General features: G+C 27.6%; 5 protein-coding genes across 8 annotated transcripts; 4 read left to right on the top strand and 1 right to left on the bottom strand.

Moving 5' to 3' along the window:
- Window positions 1-42: 42 nt before the first annotated feature.
- On the top strand, window positions 43-2,592 carry LOC124426523 (ATP-dependent RNA helicase DDX55). The gene is made up of 8 exons (XM_046968284.1): window positions 43-105; window positions 186-316; window positions 423-530; window positions 617-889; window positions 960-1,318; window positions 1,388-1,585; window positions 1,687-2,380; window positions 2,477-2,592. The coding sequence occupies exons 2-8, from the start codon at window positions 218-220 to the stop codon at window positions 2,516-2,518; spliced, it is 1,773 nt and encodes a 590-aa protein (XP_046824240.1). The 5' UTR covers window positions 43-105; window positions 186-217; the 3' UTR covers window positions 2,519-2,592.
- A 394-nt stretch (window positions 2,593-2,986) lies between these two features.
- LOC124426656 (lanC-like protein 2) lies at window positions 2,987-5,336 on the top strand. Its single transcript, XM_046968610.1, has 10 exons — window positions 2,987-3,142; window positions 3,240-3,340; window positions 3,420-3,599; window positions 3,707-3,858; window positions 3,931-4,078; window positions 4,181-4,321; window positions 4,399-4,581; window positions 4,659-4,805; window positions 4,871-4,973; window positions 5,069-5,336. The coding sequence occupies exons 2-10, from the start codon at window positions 3,254-3,256 to the stop codon at window positions 5,143-5,145; spliced, it is 1,218 nt and encodes a 405-aa protein (XP_046824566.1). The 5' UTR covers window positions 2,987-3,142; window positions 3,240-3,253; the 3' UTR covers window positions 5,146-5,336.
- Window positions 5,337-6,231: 895 nt separating this feature from the next.
- Window positions 6,232-7,491, top strand: LOC124426657. Of its 2 annotated transcripts, none has more exons than XM_046968612.1 (2): window positions 6,232-6,490; window positions 7,033-7,491. In XM_046968612.1, exon 2 carries the CDS (start codon window positions 7,033-7,035, stop codon window positions 7,324-7,326), a length of 294 nt encoding a protein of 97 aa, XP_046824568.1. In that variant the 5' UTR covers window positions 6,232-6,490; the 3' UTR covers window positions 7,327-7,491. The 2 variants fall into 2 exon arrangements, with proteins under 2 accessions (XP_046824568.1, XP_046824567.1); XM_046968611.1 differs by having other exon boundaries at window positions 6,232-6,576.
- A 1,014-nt stretch (window positions 7,492-8,505) lies between these two features.
- Window positions 8,506-14,330, bottom strand: LOC124426655 (FACT complex subunit spt16). 2 transcript variants are annotated; one of them, XM_046968608.1, is made up of 21 exons: window positions 14,176-14,330; window positions 13,972-14,073; window positions 13,780-13,884; window positions 13,439-13,603; window positions 13,177-13,329; window positions 12,949-13,095; window positions 12,612-12,878; window positions 12,206-12,541; window positions 11,741-12,110; window positions 11,447-11,645; window positions 10,957-11,338; window positions 10,702-10,884; window positions 10,515-10,646; window positions 10,241-10,410; window positions 9,977-10,160; window positions 9,799-9,877; window positions 9,542-9,710; window positions 9,364-9,450; window positions 9,182-9,247; window positions 8,980-9,105; window positions 8,506-8,853 (listed from the first exon to the last, which is right to left on the bottom strand). In XM_046968608.1, exons 2-21 carry the CDS (start codon window positions 14,038-14,040, stop codon window positions 8,847-8,849), a joined length of 3,396 nt encoding a protein of 1,131 aa, XP_046824564.1. In that variant the 5' UTR covers window positions 14,041-14,073; window positions 14,176-14,330; the 3' UTR covers window positions 8,506-8,846. The 2 variants fall into 2 exon arrangements, with proteins under 2 accessions (XP_046824564.1, XP_046824565.1); XM_046968609.1 differs by lacking the exon at window positions 9,182-9,247.
- Window positions 14,331-14,806: 476 nt separating this feature from the next.
- LOC124426848 (tyrosine-protein phosphatase non-receptor type 4) lies at window positions 14,807-21,581 on the top strand. Of its 2 annotated transcripts, none has more exons than XM_046969008.1 (18): window positions 14,807-15,147; window positions 15,269-15,494; window positions 15,912-16,123; window positions 16,203-16,331; window positions 16,408-16,450; window positions 16,641-16,808; window positions 16,912-17,032; window positions 17,181-17,268; window positions 17,397-17,549; window positions 17,654-17,886; window positions 17,973-18,143; window positions 18,216-18,393; window positions 18,470-18,637; window positions 18,715-18,890; window positions 18,963-19,162; window positions 19,305-19,648; window positions 19,722-20,006; window positions 20,236-21,581. In XM_046969008.1, exons 3-18 carry the CDS (start codon window positions 15,974-15,976, stop codon window positions 20,317-20,319), a joined length of 2,691 nt encoding a protein of 896 aa, XP_046824964.1. In that variant the 5' UTR covers window positions 14,807-15,147; window positions 15,269-15,494; window positions 15,912-15,973; the 3' UTR covers window positions 20,320-21,581. The 2 variants fall into 2 exon arrangements, with proteins under 2 accessions (XP_046824964.1, XP_046824963.1); XM_046969007.1 differs by having other exon boundaries at window positions 16,408-16,456.
- The last annotated feature ends 4 nt before the right edge of the window (window positions 21,582-21,585 follow it).

Genomic DNA, 21,585 nt, shown 5'->3' with positions numbered 1-21,585 from the left:
TTTTATCGATATATAATAATCATATACAAACGTTTGTTACATTTGTCAGTACGACAGTATTAGACTCGATCGGTAACGAAGATAATGTTCAAACATAACCTTTAAGTAAACATGTTTATTTTTCACTCTCACGAGTTTCATATATATAACTTTGAATAGTAATTAATAATTTATCGTTATTGTAGAATATTATCTTGTAAAAATTTACAAACCAAATATGAAAACGCAAAATTGGAAAGAATTAGATATTCCTTTAAGTAAGCCTGTATTAGAAACACTTCAAGAATTGAAATTTGAAATTATGACACCTGTTCAAGTAAGATTTCTCGTATAATGTCTTTTATTTGTTATTATTTGTATAATTCTTTGAACTATAGATTTAAATTTTTATAAGGGAAAAAATTCGTCTATTATATTTTTAGGCAGCCTGTATACCTCTCCTTTTAAAAGGGAAAGACGTTGCCGCAGAGGCAGTAACAGGTAGTGGCAAAACACTTGCTTTTCTTATTCCTTTAATGGAAATATTACAAGTATGTATCTAGATAAATGAATTATTTCAAGAGAACATTGGTTAGGTTATAATACATGATGTCATCTCATTCAGAAATGTTTATAGAGACGCCCTGATAAATGGAAAAGTACAGAAATAGGAGCTTTAATAATAACACCGACTAGAGAATTAGCTATTCAAATTAGTGAAGTATTAACAAAATTCTTAAATAAACTTTTATTATTAAAACAAGTAATTCTTGTCGGTGGTACAACTATTAACGAAGATATAGAGAAATTAAAGGCTGGTGCCAATATTATAATAGCAACTCCTGGTAGACTAGAAGATATGCTTTCTAATTGCAAAAGTATAAATTTAACAAAATGCTTGAAATCTTTGGTAATTAAACTTAACATCACATATGTATTATTCCTATCATATTTCTTTCTCAATTTAATACCATTTTTAGGAAATATTAATCTTGGATGAAGCTGATAGATTATTAGACTTAGGTTTCTCAAAAACATTAGATATTATATTAAGCTATTTACCGCGTTTACGAAGAACAGGTCTATTTTCTGCTACGCAAACAAAAGAATTACAGCAATTAATCAGAGCGGGATTAAGAAATCCGGCTTTTGTTTCCGTAAAGGAGAAAGCTAATATATCAACACCTTTGAGTTTAACAAATAATTATGTAATAATACAAGCTGAAAATAAGTTATCAACAATGATAAGTTTTATTCAACAAAAAGGAATTCATTTAAAATATATGATTTTTTTATCTACCTGTGCGTGTGTAGATTACTTCAGTCATGTTATACAAGCGTAAGTCATATTTATCTTTAATTTTTATTTATTTCAAGAACTTTTTAAATCACAAATATTATTATATAGAATGTTATCAGAGACACGAGTATTAGCTTTACACGGCAAAATGAAGAAAAAAAGATATAAAATATTTGATGAGTTTCGTTCAATAGAAGCTGGCATTTTGATATGTACTGATGTTATGGCTAGAGGTATTGATATATCAGAAGTAGATTGGGTATTACAATATGATCCTCCATCTACTGCGAGCAACTTTGTACATAGGTAAAAATTTTAAATATATGAAAAATTTATAAATTAATAATAATAGAATTATAGAAAATGCAAATATATTAGAACTATAATCAATAAATTTACATTGCCAGATGTGGAAGGACAGCCCGAATTGGGCACGAAGGAAGTGCATTACTTTTCCTATTAAAAAATGAAGATGCATACGTAGATTTTATTAAAAGAAATCAGAAAGTAGATATACAAGAAATGAAATTAGAAGTATGTACGGATATAGTGAGAAAGTGTTTACAATGTATGCGTGATTTACAATTAAAAGATAGACAAATATTTGATAAAGCAAATAGAGCATTTGTATCATATGTACAAGCATATAATAAACACGAATGTAATTTAATTTTAAGATTAAAAGATATTGACTTAGGAAATCTTGCCATGGGTTTTGGCTTATTAAAAATGCCACGAATGCCTGAATTGAAAGGACGTGATATAACATCTTTTGTTGCTTCAGAAATTGATTTCAATTCAATTACATATTTGAACAAGGAAAAGGAACGAATCAGATTAGAAAAATTAAATCAGTTTCATAATACAGGTACATGGCCGGGAAAAATAAAACGTAAATGTAAACAAACAGAATCTTGGACTGAAACAAAAAAGAGAAAATTAGAAAAACAAGAAAAACGTAAAAAGCGAAAAGAAAAGAAAAAAATTCAACAGGACAAGGGTGTTGTTCCAGTTAAAAAAAAGAAGAGATCTATTACTTCTGAGGAGTTAGAAGAATTAGCAAAAGATGTAGCATTAATAAAAAAATTTAAAAAGAAGAAGGTAATCAACCAGTTCAAATCAAATATAAAAATCAGCTTTATTTTTTTTATATATTTATTATTTAATTGATCAACATATAATATTATATTATTTCAGATAACTAAGGAAGAGTTTGAGACACAATTTGGAATTAGTTAACAAAAAATTGGAAAAGATATAAATGATACTATATTTATAAAATGTTTGCAAAAATATATATATAATTTATAATATATTTAGCAATTTTTCCAACAGACAATAAACATTTTGTTTCTTTTCTAACATTGTTCGTCATCTCTGGTTTTATAATGATTTATTCAATAATGATTACAAACGTAATTTTTGTCCGATTTTGATGAGAAAGGTATTACTTTAAAAATGAAAGTTTAAGTGAAGATATGGCTTATTCGAATTTTTGAAAAAGCATTATTTTCTTTAAAAAAATTAATGTCAAAAAATGATATTTTTTCGAAAACAATTTATATATAAAAATAAAGGTTTTTCAAAAATATGAAAAAATCTTATGATAAGTAGATACATGTTTATCATGTATCTACTTATCATAAGTCGGTAAAGTAAATTCCTTCTTCTACCATTAGTCGATATTTATATAAATTTAATTAGAAATAAGAAGTATAAAATTTGTACAACAAATATTTTTCAATTCATCTGTCTTCAAAAAAGTATAATCTGACATGTTTTCTTACTTTTGTTAGATGTAGTTTTAAACATATTCTTCATATTTCGTCCATATCTGTCACTGAAGTCACATACATTACGAGGGTAAAGTGGTGAACAGCCTTAAACATAATATTTTTAAAGGAAGTGGTTAAAATTGAACGAGTCATAAGAAATTCTGTATTTTATATCCAATCCATAGCCGGTAGAAGCATAATGGATACTTCCCGAAATTATAAAAATCCTTTTCAGGATTATTTAAGTTCATCCTGTCTTACCGTATTGAAGCCAGAAGAAAATACTGTAATAAACAAATTTTATAAACATGCTTAATGATGATAATAAAAACGTAATTTTTATTCATTATTATTATGTCTTACAGATAGCAGACAATTTTAAAGTTTTGCTAACTACAAATACCAAAAAATTGGTACAAAAATTAGAAGAAAATAAAAATGATTGGACTTACCATGACGATCATTCTATTTACACAGGAACTGCTGGTATAGCAAATATGTTTCAACTTTATGCTGATTATTTCAATGAACCTGCATATTACTCTGTATGTTATATTTTATAATTACCAAAAAAAAAATATTCTTATCCATTCCTTATTCAAATCTTTTATAGCTCTTAATAGAAAAAATTCATGTTTTCTTTTTTTTTTAGAAAGCAATAGAATTGTTACAAACCTGTATCAAAAAATTTAAATGGAAAAGGGAAATAACTTTTTTAACTGGCTTATCTGGACCATTAGCACTTGGAGCAGTTATATTTCATAAACATGGAAGTAAGGATGATTCACAAAATGCAATATCTAAGTATGTATAATATTGCGGATTAAAAAATACTTATTATATATATACGTGCTAATAAAATAATGTCGTTTTTAGATTGATATCTTTATCATCCCATGTTATAAATGAACATAGTGAAATACCAGATGAACTACTTTATGGAAGAGCTGGATATCTTTTTTCTCTTCTTTATATAAATTCAAATATATCTCCACCTCCTATAAAAACTGATATTATCAAACAGGTATTGTACCATAATTATATTTTTTATATTTTTTAATTACTTATGTATAAGAAATGGTCCTATAAATAAATATTTACTTTGATATCACAAAATTTTCATTAGGTTATCTCTAGTATAATAAAATCTGGAAATATATACTCTACATCGAGACATTACAAGTCTCCACTTATGTATTCATGGCATGATACAGAATATCTTGGTGCAGCTCATGGATTGGCTGGTATTCTCTACATACTCTTACAAGTATATTACATTGAAGATAATATTAGTTATAATTTTATTTATCATTTGATATATTTTATTCTACTTATTTTTGGTAGGCTCGAGATTATTTACATGAAGAACAACTGAAAAATTATATACTACCAGCTTTATATTATCTTCAAGATCTAAAATATCCATCAGGAAATTTTCCTTCTTCGATAGGAAGTAATACAGATAAATTGATACACTGGTGTCATGGAGCTCCAGGAATGACTATGTTATTTTGCCTTGCCTATGAGGTCCTTATATATGCATCTCAGATTAATTTACATAGATAAGAAATAATTTTTTAATTTAATTATATTTCTAATTACAGATATATTCGGATAAGAAATTTTTAGAAACTGCTATACAATGTGGAGAAGTAATTTGGGAAAGGGGTTTGTTGAAAAAAGGATATGGAATATGTCATGGAGTTTCTGGAAATGCATATACATTTTTACATCTGTATCAACAAACAAAGGTTTCTACATTGATTATTAATTTTTAATTTCTTATATATATATTATCTGAAATATTTTTTCTCAGGATCTAAAACATCTATATAGAGCTTGTAAATATGCGGAATGGTGCTGTAATTATGGAGTAAATCAAAATAGAATTCCTGATAGACCATTTTCTTTGTTTGAAGGTATGTAATAGATTTTTAGTTTTTAATTAACTAAATTGGATTTAGATATATATATATATATATACTAACAGTTTTCTGTACATGTACTATTTCAGGTCTTGCTGGTGTAATTTATTTTCTTATAGATATGCAAAAGCCAAGTATGGCCAAATTTCCAGCATATACTTTATAAAGTTAACATTTTCGGATTATCGTATTTATTACAACACAATCTTCTTTGTGATTACTTTTAGAAAGAATGCGTTTTATAATAAAGCTTTCTATTTAAAATTGGATGAGATGGTACTGCAAATTGTTCTCAAGGTATACTAACTTTGATGTATAATTATTAATTATTCATTGATATAAATGATCACACACATATATTCGTATGATTTTCTAATAGCTATATAATATTTTTTTCTCCAAATGACGAACTATTGAGATTTTTTATATTTATCGCATAACACACTGTATATTATTTTAATATGTTGCAGTATATTCATTGTTAAAATTGCTCGTACTTTATACTCGTTATACTATATGACCCTTATGAAAAAATCCATAAAAGAGAGAAAATATGATATATTATGGATATAAACGAGATTAGTATAAAACAAATTTATTTAAATTATTTATATTATTAAATTATTTAATACATAATATAACGTAATACACATACACACACACACACACACACACACACATGTATAATTTAAATATATTTAAAATAATATTTTCTTTTTGAAAAAGTTAAAGTATTACAACATAATAAAGATTCTTTCTTTTATATACTCCGTGACGATTGAAAAGTGATCGAATGAAAGTCTGAAATGTGAGTTGTCCCCGTCTTCTTTCGTTGCGTCACTTTCTACTCGTCCGAATAATACACTCTTCCAATATATATATATATATATATATATATATACGTACATTCATATAACTACAGACATATATCAAGTAGCAATGCAAGAATGAAATTTCGACTTTTGATAGATTTTTGAAAAAACTTTAAAGAATAAATTTAATAATAATATATTCATTTATTTATTAAAAAAAAAAAAAAAAGAAAATAATTTTGAAAGAAAAATCAAAATTTTACAATTCATCGTAGGAAGAAGTAATAATCATAAATAATTACTTAACTGCATATTTTTTTGTATCATGTAATATATTTTATTATCAAAATATTTGCATTATATTTTTATATATGTAGATATATTACATCAAAATGGAAATATATATATATATATTTTTTTTTTGTTATTAAACAATTAAGGAAATAACCATTGAGATGTATAAAAGTTGATCAATTTTACTATAAAAGCAATGTTCTTGAGATTCGAAATAGTTAGAATGAGTTGATCCGGTTTTAAATCAAAGATTAAAACGTTGATTTCTCATTAACCATTGATGGGAGTGGCGTTCACCTGTTTTACCTGAGGCTTCAAGTATATAAGGCACCTTCTACCATCACTCCGCTTAGTCATTTGGAATCGTTCGTGAAACAGCGCTTTGCTTCAACGTAAATACCAACCGTGAGTGTGCATTATGTTGTGATAAAAAATCATTGGGTTTTTTTTATGATGTTATATTTTATATTTCTTTTTCTAAACAGCACATGGTAAACTTTCCTTTTCGTAATATATTTAGATTATGTTTGAAACTGAAAATAATATTAGTTTTTGCAAATAATATACGTTCAAGTTTAATACAAAAAAAATTTATTGTTCTCTTTTATAAATTTTTACTTTAAGAAAAAAAAAAAAAAAAAAAAAATCTAAATAATAATATATCTTTTTTCTTATAAAGAAATTTTTGCGCTTTCAACTTTCAATTAACGTATGTCACTTTCAATGTTTATCGTAATATAAAGAAATAGTTTATTGGTAAATATACACTTGGTGTGATATAATTAAAAACAGAAAGTATCACGTATTTAAGTATTTAAAAAAAAAATGAATAATAAAGATTTACGCCAAATTTAATATTTATTTATTTTCATTCGATTAAACATTGCTATGTTTAGAATGTTAACATATTGTCATGTGTAAATATATATTTCGATGTTCATTCTCAGATGAGATTTCACAAGATAGCGACGATCCTTCTCGTTGTAATAACTATCGCATCTGCATACCCGCAAAAAGATGGTCAAATCTTCAGTAATGAAGCGATTAGGCAAGCTCAAAACACTTATCTCATTCCTAAGGATGCGACGATACAAAAGGTTCAAGAAGGGATAGAATTGGCTGCATACGAATCGATTCCTGGAGATCAAAGGATAAATCTTTTTGAAATACTTGGAGAGCACGTACCACCAGAAGTTGTTAACAATCTGCAAACTCAAATTGATCAAATAGGACGAAATTAAAATTTATTGTTCAACATTAATGTACTGTCGATTTTCCATTGTCTTCCTGTACAAAATTACTTCTAAGTACTTATAAAAGTATTTATAAATGAGCGATAAATCACTCTCTCGTGAATTATAATATATTCAGCTTTTACATTTTTATAAATAAACGCAAGAAAATAATCAATGACTGATTTTCATTCATGTGTGTACACATATATATATATATATTTATATATATATATACACATATGCTTACTTTTGAAGAACTTTGGGACATTGTAATCTATATAAGCACCGTAGAAATGACTTCCCCGTCAGTTTCTTCAGTTATGTATACGATGGTGAAACATCGCGCGGTGAAAGCAGGAATACCACTTGCCAGAGAGTACTTTCACTTATATCCTACATTTACCTTATGAATAGACGGATCTTCTTCAGTGGATTTTTGTTGCATGCCATATTTGGAACTTGAGTGTTTCTTTATGCAAAATATATCGACAATATGTATACACGTACGCGTGTACACATATACAAACACGCGTATAAATATACTTATATAAAGTGTATATCAACATTATGTCTAAAGTTTACTTAAAGTATATTAACGATAATATTAACAATGTCTCGATGTAAAAAAAATCATTTGTTAAACATATATCATCGTTTTTAAATATTTCATATTTGTATGGAACGTTTATCTTATGAGTGACATTACTTCTACATTTATGATAAATATCTTATTGTTTATTTCTATCGCAAAGGTACAAATTTCATTAAGCAAAGAAAATTTGAAACTCTCTTTTACTTTTTTTATCTTTCTGAGTTTACATCTGAATCATTTCATTCCTGCACATTATGGATAGATCATTTTCTTGCATGAAAACACTCGCAATATTCAACTACGCAATCTCCTTAATATCATAGAAAAGTATATTTGTCTATATCGAAAAATAAAAATTATATATTTAAATCAGTAAAGGAAAATAGAAACATAAGAAAAAAAAAAAGAAAGAAAGTAAGTGAATTGCATAAATCAAAGTATTGGCTGCAAAAGTACTATTTACACAAAATAATCTCAAAATATTCTTACAATAATATACAGTAGCAACATGAAAACAGAGAAAAAAAAATAATTAGGGAATACAAATAGTACTGTCATTACTATTTATAGGTTGAAAATGATAATACCAATAGTTGAGGTACGATGTATACATATCTGACTGTATATGTTTATTAGAGGTAAAAACTATACTTTTATGTACAATTGTTGACCAATAACAAAAATTTGTTTGCATACAACTTTACATCAATTGGCTTCCGTTATATTGTTGCTGTTGTGTATGTTGGATTCAACATCAGCACGTATACACGTATTTGAACACCTTAAAAAGGTGTTTTCAATGCAAGAAAATGTACTATCCCTATAGGCATACTGTCTACTTTCCAAACCAGAGATGACAAAGCTTCACTTAAGTCCAACACGTATGTGAGTTCATACAAGTGTTCTATTTTCAATACACAGTTCCCTTTCAGATTCACTTCCTATAATAAATTTACATAATTAGAATGATAAAATTACATAATTAGAATGTACTAAATCACTATATATATTTTTCAAATAATTAAGTATTAATTGTCATATAAGTTTTTATCTTCACAAATACTTACTTAGATTTTTTGGACCCCCTGTCACTTCTGTCTACACTGTCTTCCCGTGACCGCTTTTTACTGTTGGAAGAAGAGTGCGATGACTTGTGTTTATCATGTTTATCGTGCTTATCACTTTTTCTGGGGCTATATGACAAAAATGAAAAAATAAAATCATCATTAGTATAATAATTATGAAACAATCAAAATTGGTGGTAATCACCTGTGTTTAGATGATTTAGAAGGAGACACTTTCTTGTGTGATCCTCCACTCCGCGATCGATCCGTTCTTTAATTATTAAATTATCAACTCAATGTAATAGGAATGTATATATGTATACATATATAATTAGAAAATAATGCAGAATATATATTGTCTACATTTATTTCTTAAAACTATTTTACCTGTGTTTATCCGATGATCTTCTATCTTTACTGCTCGATGAACTTTTGCTTTTGGAATTGCTAGAACTTTTGTGTTTCGAATTGTGCCTTAAAATAATTATAAATACGATATTTTATAACACATCACGTTGCATATAATATTCAATTAAGTTTAGTAACAATTTTGTTATTTCCATACCTGTCTTTTGCTGGTGAAGGTGATTGTCTACGACTCGATTTCTTTTTTTTACTTGAATTGTAATCGTCACGATAACGTCCCTCCCCTCTTTCTTTATCTTCTTCAGCTGCTTCTCGTTCTAGATCTGACCAATCTTTACCAGATTCTTCTGAACTACCCAATTCTTCCTCTATAAATGAAATATAAATTAATTTCATAAAATAATTTCGGGCAAATAGATTTTTTTTAAAAAGAAAATATGTTATTTCTCGAATTACCTTCACTATCGGAATGTTCAGATGCTTCTGAATATTCTGAATCATCATCAGATTCTTCTTCACTGTCTAGATCAGATGGCTAAAAGAAAATTCAAGTATTTCTTCATAAGATAAACTACTTTTAATTTTTTTATTAATTATTAATATTTTATATTCATTAATAATGAGTATCACAAACCTCGTAAGCATCATCTTCTTCTTCCTCTTCGTCTTCAACCTCTTCATTTTCAGCATCACTTTCTGGATCTAAAAATGTCCACCCACCGCTATCGAAAAATCCTTCTGGATCATCTGTTATAGTCTTCATAATTTTTGTCCAATTTAAAGATTGTACACCTTCTGTATATCTAATATCGCAGGAACTAGAAAAGAAAAAAATTATTAGTTATTATTGGCAACATATGTTCGCAAAATACATATGAAATAAATAAAAAAAACTTACTTTAACCACTCTTTGACATGGTCCAGCATGTTCATTGGAATGGCATTAACCATAGCAACTTTTCTATGATAGTCTTTGAAAACAAAAATCATATCAAAATTTTTCAAATGAAATTGTACTCTTTCAAAGTGAACAAGTTCAACATCTTCCAATGTAATGACGAAGGGAGGCTACAATTTAAAATTAATCAAAATTTAATGTGATAGTAACTTTGATCGCTAATCATGTTGAAATATGAAAATATGTAATAAATGAAAGTAAAATAGTATCATACCCATTCTGTGAGATTTACTAAACATCCACTAGTAGGTTGTAAAAGTACAGTACTTCGATATGGGGCACCAGGAAATCCTAATTCTCTAAAAGGTGTATCAAATTCTATTTCCTGTTTCGTCATACCTTCGACCTATTAAAAATATGAATAAATAATAATACAAATAACTTATTTCGCGAAATGTTACCTTTTCACAAAAACTTTTAAAGGCTGTTTTTAATTTGTGCCTAAGTTCTCTTTCAGATTGTTCTGCAGCAAGATCATCACGATCATGCATATGCTGATGTTTCCCTAAATCTGTGGTGATTTCACCAACTTCTGTGTAAAACTGCACATCCACGTGCTTCTTTTTACCAAACATAATAGCATGCTGAAAATATAAAATATGTATTAGAAAAAAATTATTCACAATCAGAGTCATATTAGTGCGATTAGTATGTACCTTCAAATGAAAATGAAGAAGGATTATCATCTCTCCATCGCAGGGTTGAAAGAAAGCATTTTTAATATTATTATAAAGAATGTCAACTTTATCGCCTCTTACAGAAGTATATCGAAACCCATTAGTATGAGCTTCTAAGCCTCCTGTCATTCTTTTAGTAACAATATTTGGTCGAATGTATAAGTCTTTTAGCTTTGGGTTACCCTTATTTTGTGAAAGTATTAATGTATCTTGTTTTACTAAATCCTCTTTTTCTCTTTCTTCTGCTTCTCTATTCTTGAATTTTTTTTGAACTTCTTTAATCAATCTAAATGCTGTATTTAAATTAGACGAGGGAGCAGAAATTTCACCAGGTTCTTTGGTATTTGTACTTCGATATGTTCTAAAAACATTGTAAAATAAGTTACATTCAAAAATAGTAATATTATTAACATATATTGATAATTATTATTAGAAAAGTTAAAATATATATTTATTATATAATACTAACACTTCCTTTACAAAAGTTGCATCAGGTTGTGGATACGAGCCTCCTTCATTACGACCCATCGTTGCACCAGGATGAAAGAAATTTATTCTAAGATAAGTGTAGTCACCCTCAACAGACTGAGAAATGTTCTTGATTGTTGATATGTGAAAAGGTACAGGAATACCAAAAATTGGTAAAATTACGGTTTCGTACTTTTTATCTATAAGAAAAGAAGAAAAAAAAAAAAATATTAATATTATGTACATCAAGTTTAATTAATTCTTATAGATATAGTATGTAATTCATAAATCTTACCAACATATAACTTTAGCTCTTTCACTTCTGGCTCACGTGGCATATGGCTTAAGCTCTTATATGATACAGTTGATTTACGTATTTTTTCTTGTTCTTTTCCGCCAGATTGCTGAGCCAATCGTGCTTTAGCAACTTCATTCAATTGTTGAGCCAATTCTTTTTGATGTTGTTTTCTTTTTTCCTCTGAGCTATGTTCTGTTCTTAATTTTGACTCTATAACAGCTGTTCTTTTACCTCTACCCAATATTTCAGGTTTATGTTCATTCTCTTTACCACTGCCTTCTTCCTCTTCTTCTTCATCGTCTTTAACGTATATACCTATATTCTTTACTTTCTTCTTGGAAGGTGTTAAATTTGTAGCAGGCTGGCCCTAAAATATGCAAGTATAAAATAATTTATTAATATTTATCACTTGTATACTGAAACTCTCTGTTTAAAGAAAAATAATATAAAATTAGACATTACCTCATTGACCATGACAGTATCACCAATAAAAAGGGCATAAATTTTCCCTTCTTTTTCAGTGGCATCTAGATTTGAAAGATTGCCTAAACCTACATTGATGTTAAATACCATACCCTTTTTTGCCAAAGCATGCGTTTTTGGACCTAGCAATAATGAACTTTCTCTAAACTCAATACCCATTGCAAATCCGAAGTTCTTAGTCAAATGATCCAACATATCAGGTTTTTCATCCTTAACAAATTTTACACCTGTTTCATATACATCACTTAATTTTGTACCAGCAACAAGCTTTTTCAATATTTCTTCTTCTAATTGTAAAAGAAAGTTGTAATTATCCTAAAATAGTTCATACATTACATTTATATGTTGCAACCATATATTCACATTGTAAAATCTTAACTCATACCTCTATTGTCTTTGTAGGATTAACTAATAATGTCCTAACTATATTTGAACAGTAAGATTTATAACGTGCTCCTAAAGAACAAACAATCACACCAAAATGGAGAGTATTTTTATCACTAACTACACTAAACTTCAAGGAATAGTTTCCACCACTCTGTATAATAGCTGGGTAACACATGTCAACTTGAGTTACATCAACTCCGGTAACATATTTTTTATTTGTTATAGCAGTATCCACACCTTCTGCTAGTTTTGAATGTTTGACTTTCTGAAACATTTAAATTTATTAATATATAGAGAAATATATATTTCAAAATATAACAAATATAATGAAATACTTTATCGGAATCAATAATTTCCATAATTTGATCCTTAAGGTACTTTGTAAAAACATCGACAGACACCAAACAAGCTTTTTTTATGGTTAGAATCTCACTTTCTTCCTTTGGGCACATTACATATGCTGCAGCAGCGCTTACATCAACCTGATTTAATTAATACCAAAGATAAATCTTAATCTTTTATTTATATAATGCATTGTATAAAAATGAAATAATAAATCTTACCGTATCAAAAGATTCAGATCTTAAAGATGCTCTCCATGCATCCATGAAGGCACCTGGATAGTTTTCTTTTGAAAATACACCCAATGTTTTACCTTTCTTACTCTGCTTTATTATCTCAATAAGTTTGGCAAAATTTGCTTTGTCTTCATCACCCTAGAATATATTCATAGATACATTCATACTTCTTAATTATGTTTTACTAAAATTTTACCAAGATAAAAATTAAAATATATAAATATATATATATATATAATGTGCCTACTCTATCTCTAACAAGTAACATAACTGGAGGCACGCCTGTATCTTCTATTTTCTGGTTTTCAACTTTTCGTAAGAACTCAATCTTTTTTTTACTCGCCAAAAAATAAATAACCTCTTCAGCCAAAACCATTATTGTATCTGTAAGCTCGTAACTGAGTAACCATGTCTACAAACAAGTAAGCAAACAACATAATAATTAAATTATGAATATATATATACGCAAAAATTTAACATTTTTATATACATATATAATTTAAATCATTTGCTTCTAAATATACTACATATAAAACAATATCTTTATCAAAAGTTATTAAATGATAAAAAATAAAATTGTAAACTTACTTGCAATGCTGTAGATTTACTATAGACGATATCCTCATCTGTACCGACTGCAGAAACAAGGCAATCCATTTTACTAAAACTGTCATCAGTACCCGCTTCTCCATCCTAATAAAAAACAAATTTTGTTCTTAAAACATTTTCATTGTTTGCAGTATGATTGAATGCATAATAAACATAATCTACCGGTCTTACCTTCCACGCAGCATAAAGACGCTTCATGCGTCGAAAAAACGTTTCTTTGTCAAGAGATACGTTTGCCATATCTTGTTTTCAACTTGCTAAATGTTGCACACGCTGTAACGAAATCAATTCGACATAAAATTACAATGATGGCTTGTAGCGATAACAATGAACAACGAAACATTCAGACAATATTAAATATATGATTTCTATTACATTTTCTTTTTCATTTCTTGTAAACCCGAAATGCTATTAAATTTCGTCTATCAACGCGGATATGGCGGGATTTATAACCAAACCGCAAAATTACGATCCACGAACTACGAGCCACGCGGCGGGAATAATTTTGTGCGTAGTGTCTGTTTTATGGTTTAGAAACCGTGATTCTACCCCCCTCTCTCATATTCTCAACGGTGAAAAACGGTAAAATAATGCCGATTATCAGCCATTCTCATTGGTTGATCGAGGTCGATCTACGATTGGCTTTTACTTTCTGTGAACTAAAGGACCAATGAGATTCAAGCAAATTTCAACAAAATATTCGACCTTTTATACTATATTAAAATTATTAATAATGCAATTGTTTATTTTTTAATTGAAAATGCTTAATGTTTAATTAGAAATATTTTAAATAAAAATTTATATTTATATATTGTATTTATATATTGTATTAATACGTAAGGCATATGAACAATATTGAAAATGGTTGGAGAATTTTATCTTTCTTCCAACGAAATTAACCAATGAACGTAGAGTTACTAAAAGAATCAATCGTGTTAACTGTACGTCTATTATTGGAAATAAAGAAAAAATTGACCCACATTATCTAACTTTCGTAAAATGTACAAAGGTACATTTAATTCTTTTTCATTTCTATAATTTTTCTAAGTTTATGGCAACTATGGCTGATTATTTATACAATATATACGTATATGTTACGATTTACTTATAAACTTCTATCTCTTGATAGTTTTATATCAAGGGTGAAACGTCTCTTTTTACAAAAATAATGTTATAACCTGTTAAGTACAAAACTCTTGAAATAGGTGATTTTATGTAAACTGTTTATGCCAATAATGCGTATATTACTTTAATAATGATAAAACTTAGGAAATATTCATGACAATAATAACCTAATAAATATAATTGTTTCTTTCAATTGTTCATTGATATTATACGAATCAAAGTGTGAGTAAAGTGAAACAAATATTGTGGAATCGTATTTAATTTTCAAACAATTTTCTCAGTGATCGAAATAATCCGTATTGAGTATATTGTGCTACAATAATATTTTTTCTTATTTTTATAGATGATAAGTGATTAATCATAAGAAAAAAGTAGCCTTAAATATAGAAATATGAGAAAAGGGTTAAAAAGAAAAAAAGTTTCAGTCAAAATTCCAATGATTATTAGAAAAAAATTTATGCACCACTGTGGTTCATTCTAGCCCTTATAAATCAAAGACAATTCTTTTATATTGTGCAATTAATCATATCTAATAAACGGTTTTGAGTGTATCACAGCGTATGATGAATGTAAGTACAAATTTGTATTATTTATTTATCGAATTATTAATAACAAAAATCATATTGTTTGTATAGATTGTAAGTATTGTATATTTAAATTTGTCAAGTTTTATATTTAAATATTTGTACTTTTATTTGAAATAATTTTTTAATTTCTCATTCAAGTATTTTCTTTTTTCCACAAACCTATTTTCGGAATACTATATTCTACATTATTCTGGCACATGGTTGGCATCAATTTGCTTATGTAATCTTGTTGGAATATAAACGTAGAATTTTCATAAATATTCTTCTTTGACTATGTTTAGAGAATGTAATGTATATATATTTATGGAACATAATAATTTCTATAAAAAAGAAAAAAAAAAATATATAATTGATGAAAATTATAAAAAATGTTATTGATAAAAATATTTTGTAATATAGGTAGGTGGTATAGCACAAAAGTGGTGTCAAGAAGGTGGCTGACACGTATTCAAATTATTGAAATGATTGAAAGTGTATCCCGTAGAGCACTGAGTGGCTCCAGTGGGAGCTACCATGTTCGTGGTGCTGAATTAGCACGAAATCGTAGATTAAAGTCTTTATCCGCAACTGTTATTTTTCTTGATGATTCTCAGCATACATTTCAACTGGATGTAAGTTCATTATTTTTCTATTATTTTTATAATTCGAAAATTTACAAAACATTAGATTATTAAGATTAATAATTTGTAGAAGAGGGCAAAAGGACAAACTTTATTAGATTTAGTATTCCATCACTTAGAACTTGTGGAGAAAGATTATTTTGGCCTACAATATTCAGAAAATGGTACTACAACAACAACAACCACACCTGATACGATGGTAAATTCTTAAATATCTTTTTGACAAACATGTATCATAAATATTCTACTTCAGATATCATTCCTTATCATTGTAGAGATGGTTAGACCCTACAAAACCAATGAAGAAGCAGATAAGAAGTAAGGGTAAAGATCATAATTCTATACTTAACATTTGATTATAGTAATATGTTTTGTTTGATGATAATTTTTACATCCTGTTATACATTAACAAAAGTACTGACACATGAAGTAGTTAATATTAATAAATTATATGTGAACTGAAAGAAGTATGAATTATATAGAAACTGAAAACAGTTATGTATTTTAGGTGGACAATTTTTTTTTAGAGTAAAATTTTATGTATCAGATCCTAGTAAGCTGCAAGAAGAATATACTAGATATCAATTTTATTTACAAATACGGAAAGATATTCTTCTAGGAAAATTACAAGTACCACCAAGTACTGCATGTCTTATAGCAAGTTATACTGTTCAATGTAAGTATATTTGGTTTCTTTACAATAAATCTACTTTAATATATATTCAAATAAACAAATAAAAAAAGTAACATTTAAATATTATTTTTAATGCAACTTGCAGCAGAATTAGGCGATTATCATCCAGATGAACATGGACCTGGATATCTTTCACATTTACAATTAATACCAGGGCAAACAGAAGAAATGGAGAAAAAAATAGCGGAATTACATAAACTTCATAAGTACATAAATGATTAATTATTTTCTTTTTATTTTCTTTTTTTTTATGTACATTTATATCATAAAATATTTAATTGATTTGAGAAATAATTGATTCTATAAAAATACCTATTCTGTTATTTCTATTTTATATGCATTTTTTATTTGCAGAGGTCAGCTACCAGCTGATGCAGAATTTAATTTTTTGGATCATGCTAAACGGCTTGATATGTATGGAGTAGAATTACATAAAGCAAGGGTTGGTGTAACTTATTAGTATATATTCTATAATCATATATAAATATCTCTAATAATAATAATAATAATAATAATAATAATTTAATGATCTAATCTAATGATAATAATATAATGATTATATTTTCTCAGGATTCAACAAATAAAGAAATACAACTAGGTGTTACGTCAATAGGATTAGTAGTATTCCAAAATGGCATAAAAATTAATGTATTCTCATGGTCTAAAATTGTAAAAATTTCTTTCAAACGTAAACAATTTTTTATTCAACTTAGAAGAGAACAGGTATATTTCAAAAATTTCTGCAAACTGGATTTAATGTGAATAATTATTATTACTTTATATATTAAGTATTAAATATGTAATAAAATATGTTATTTTGTTTACAGTCTGAAAACTATGATACTTTATTAGGTTTCAATATGCAGACTTATCGTAGTTCTAAAAATTTATGGAAAGCTTGTGTCGAACATCATACATTCTTCAGACTTCACAGTCCAAAATTACGGCCAAGACGGTTTCCACTTACATTAAGTAGTAGATTTACTTATTCAGGACGTACAGAATTTCAAACTGTTGAAGATGGAAAACATCGAGCACGAGTTGAAAGAACATTTATTAGGTAATACATATAAAACAATTAATACAAATCGTAATCATCTTAATTATCCTTAAAACTAAGATATATTTTTTTTAACCATTCTATAGATCACCAAGTAAACGTTTAGTACATGGGGTTACAACAGCTCCTATTATTGAAGATAAAGGGAAAGTTATAATACCTCCTGGTAGGCCGCCTCGTCCTTATGATAATAAGGTGCAATCTCTAGGTGCTCGTGAACCTCGACAAGCATGGGGTGAAGGGAACCAAAGTGATGAGTTAGAAATGCTTTTTCTCTTCTTTTATTTTATTTTCTTATTTTTTTTATTATAATTTATCTTAATTTACAGTGAAGGTGGTTTTTTGTCTCTTCGAGAAGATTTAACAGGAACTCATACACAGAATAATGCATTTTCTCCAATGTTAGGATCTCGGGTACTTAGTTATGCAGATGATGATACAATTATTGAAAAAAATATTTATGATCTTCCTGACTACAGTGAACCAACAAGTTCGCCACCTCCACAGGTGAATAAATTAGATAAAGAATTATATTGGATATATTCAATCAAATTTGATGATAAAACAAATGTAACAATTATAGATATTGGAGGATGGATTGGTTACAATAACATTGACACCCGACGAACAAGGTCGTTTCGGATTTAATGTAAAGGGTGGATTAGACCTTGATATGCCTATTTTAGTATCTCGAGTTGCACCAAATACGCCTGCTGATCGTTGTTATCCCAAGTTGAATGAAGGAGATCAAGTTAAAATTCATAATAACAATTTTTTTTATCAAATATTGTATTGATAAATAATTTATTTAATGAATATTATGTCTAGGTTGTTTTTATTAATGGCATTGATGTAAATGGCTTACTACACGAACATGTTGTTAATTTGATTCGTCAGTCACGTGACTCTGGAACAGGAGAACTTACATTAACAGTTAGACCCAATGCATTGTATAACGCATTAGCTGGAACCGATGAAACATCTGAAGAAGAACCTCCTTACAGGTATCCAATATATGCATTAACTAATCTTAATTACTATTTTCAATCAAATTTGTTTTCGTTATATGTTATAAGGTATGTACCTGATGCACCACATGCAGCCGTTGGTTCTGATGCTTTAGCGCAATCGATGTTGCTTCTTGCCGATGGTCTGGCTAGTGGAGCCTTAATTGCACAATATGAACAGTTATATAGAAAAAATCCTGAATTGACTTCTCTCGAATCTAAAAAACCAGAAAATCAGAACAAAAATCGTTATCGCGACATTTCACCATGTATGTATGACGGATGCAAGATATATTAATCGATATTAAAATGTTTCTTTGTTTGTATGTGCATTACCTTATATAAAACATTATAATTATTGTATGTAAACGTTGTGATAAATGATCAAGACTATGTGATTATGCCTCATAGATGATGTTACGAGAGTCATTTTAATGGGATCAGCAAATGGCGATTACATCAATGCTAATTATGTAAATATGGAAATACCAGGATCAGGTATTATTAACAGATATATCGCTACGCAAGGGCCTTTGTCAACCACCGTTGCAGATTTCTGGCAAATGGTTTTAGAAGCTGGTAGTACTCTCGTTGTAATGCTAACAACTTTAGTTGAACGAGGTCGAGCAAAATGTCATCAATATTGGCCTGCTTTGAATGAAACTCTTAGTTTTAGAAATCTCACACTTAAATGTACGGTGGAAAATGTAGAAGATACATTCATTTTTCGTGAATTTATACTTAGAGACATTAATGTAAGTAAAGTCTTTATTATTTCTTTTAGGAGGAAGAAATTCAGAAATTATTATATTGTTTTGTAATTTGCAGACTGGAGAAGAAAGAGATATAACACATATGCAATATTGCAGCTGGCCAGATCATGGTGTACCCAGTGATTGGAAACAATTTACTACATTTACAGAAAAAGTTAGAGCAGCACGTACAGGCATAGTAGAACCAGCTGTTGTACATTGTTCTGCTGGAATAGGCAGAACAGGAGTTTTAGTATTAATGGAAACTGCATTATGCCTTATCGAAGCCAATCAACCAGTGTATCCATTGGATATTGTACGTTCTATGCGCGATCAAAGAGCAATGATGATCCAGAATGCTGTAAGTTATGTATATATATATATATATACATGTATATATATACATATATATATATATATATTTTGTTATATTACTTAAAATATATTTTGTATTTAACATTGAAACATGGAAACATTTTATTTGTTAAGAAACATTTTTATTGTTTTAGTATTATTGTAAAAATAATATTATTATCATTTGCACCTATAGGTGCAATGATATTTCATAGTATTGCTATTATTGATTGCAGAGTCAATATAGATTTGTATGTGAAGCAGTTCACAAAGCTTACAACGAGGGTATAGCTAAACCACTACCAGAATTCAGTAGATGAAGACAGAGATATAAACATATTTTAATTGTTTACTCTTTAATACCTTAGTAAAGTTACACAATCTTTAATCTTGATATAACAAATTTGTTCTTTTCCAGTAAAAATTTAACTAATACAAAAATCATTGAGGTTAAGTTTTCGGTGCATTATATACATATATACGCAACATGCGTAGATACATGTCACTTTTGAAAATTTTAACATAATATACAATAGATGGTTTATATACAATTTTATAATTATTCGAATATTAAATGAGAAAAATTATTATAACTATAGAAAAGATCTTTTGGAACTAATTACCATTATATGCCTCATATAAAAAGAAAATATTTAAATTAATAAATTATTGCAGTATAAAAACAAAAAGAAAATCATTAGAAAATTTATAACTGCTTTTTCTAACAAAAAAATATTCAAAAATATAATTTGTAGGTTGCATACAATGAAGTATGCATATATTTTCTGCGATAATATTACAATTGTATATGTAATCTCATTAATACAGTAAAACATATATTTTGGATAAATTAAGCCAAAATATTTTAAAACCATTAGATAAGTCATTCTAATCTTAATTTGAATATAAAATTTGTCATATTATTATATAATAACATTAAAATATTATATAAGTATAATATAAGGATTGAAAATTGTAGTAACTGTACATCAGTACTGAAGATTTTGAAAAACGTCCAACAGTTCAAAGTTTAATTATATTTGTCTAACGTAATAATGCAATATTTATAAAATAATTCAAACATGTCCAAACTTGTAATTTATATATTTCCATATACAAAATATTAGAGAGTTTAAGAAAAACTCATGTGCTATTACTTCATTATAATAGTTTTGGAAGTACACTTATTATATATGATAACTATTTATCTTCAGTATATGAGAAACTTTTACATCCACTAAAACCATAACTGAATCAAAAACCCAAAATACACTGCATATCATGTTTACAACAGCAAAAAAAAAAACAAAAAAAATTACATGAAGGTAAATAAGATAATGTCATTTTTTTAACCCACACAATAGTGCCTTCTGTGTATGCACTGAAAACTTATGAAAAAACAACATATATATCCATCCATTTTAATATATAGTCAAATTTCCATTGATTATACTTTTTTTTAACAATCATAACATTTCTGTTATTTGGTACAATCATGTTAATCATTCAATGTATATTTTTGTATAATTATTTATATTCTTTTGTAACTTATATTTTTCAATAATCATGTAAATATACATTACATC

Source organism: Vespa crabro, chromosome 9 (assembly GCF_910589235.1).
Source record: "Vespa crabro chromosome 9, iyVesCrab1.2, whole genome shotgun sequence".
Classification (NCBI taxonomy): domain Eukaryota; kingdom Metazoa; phylum Arthropoda; class Insecta; order Hymenoptera; family Vespidae; genus Vespa; species Vespa crabro.
The sequence above is the reverse complement of the archived record's forward strand: the minus strand, read 5'-3'. Positions and strand labels throughout refer to the sequence as shown.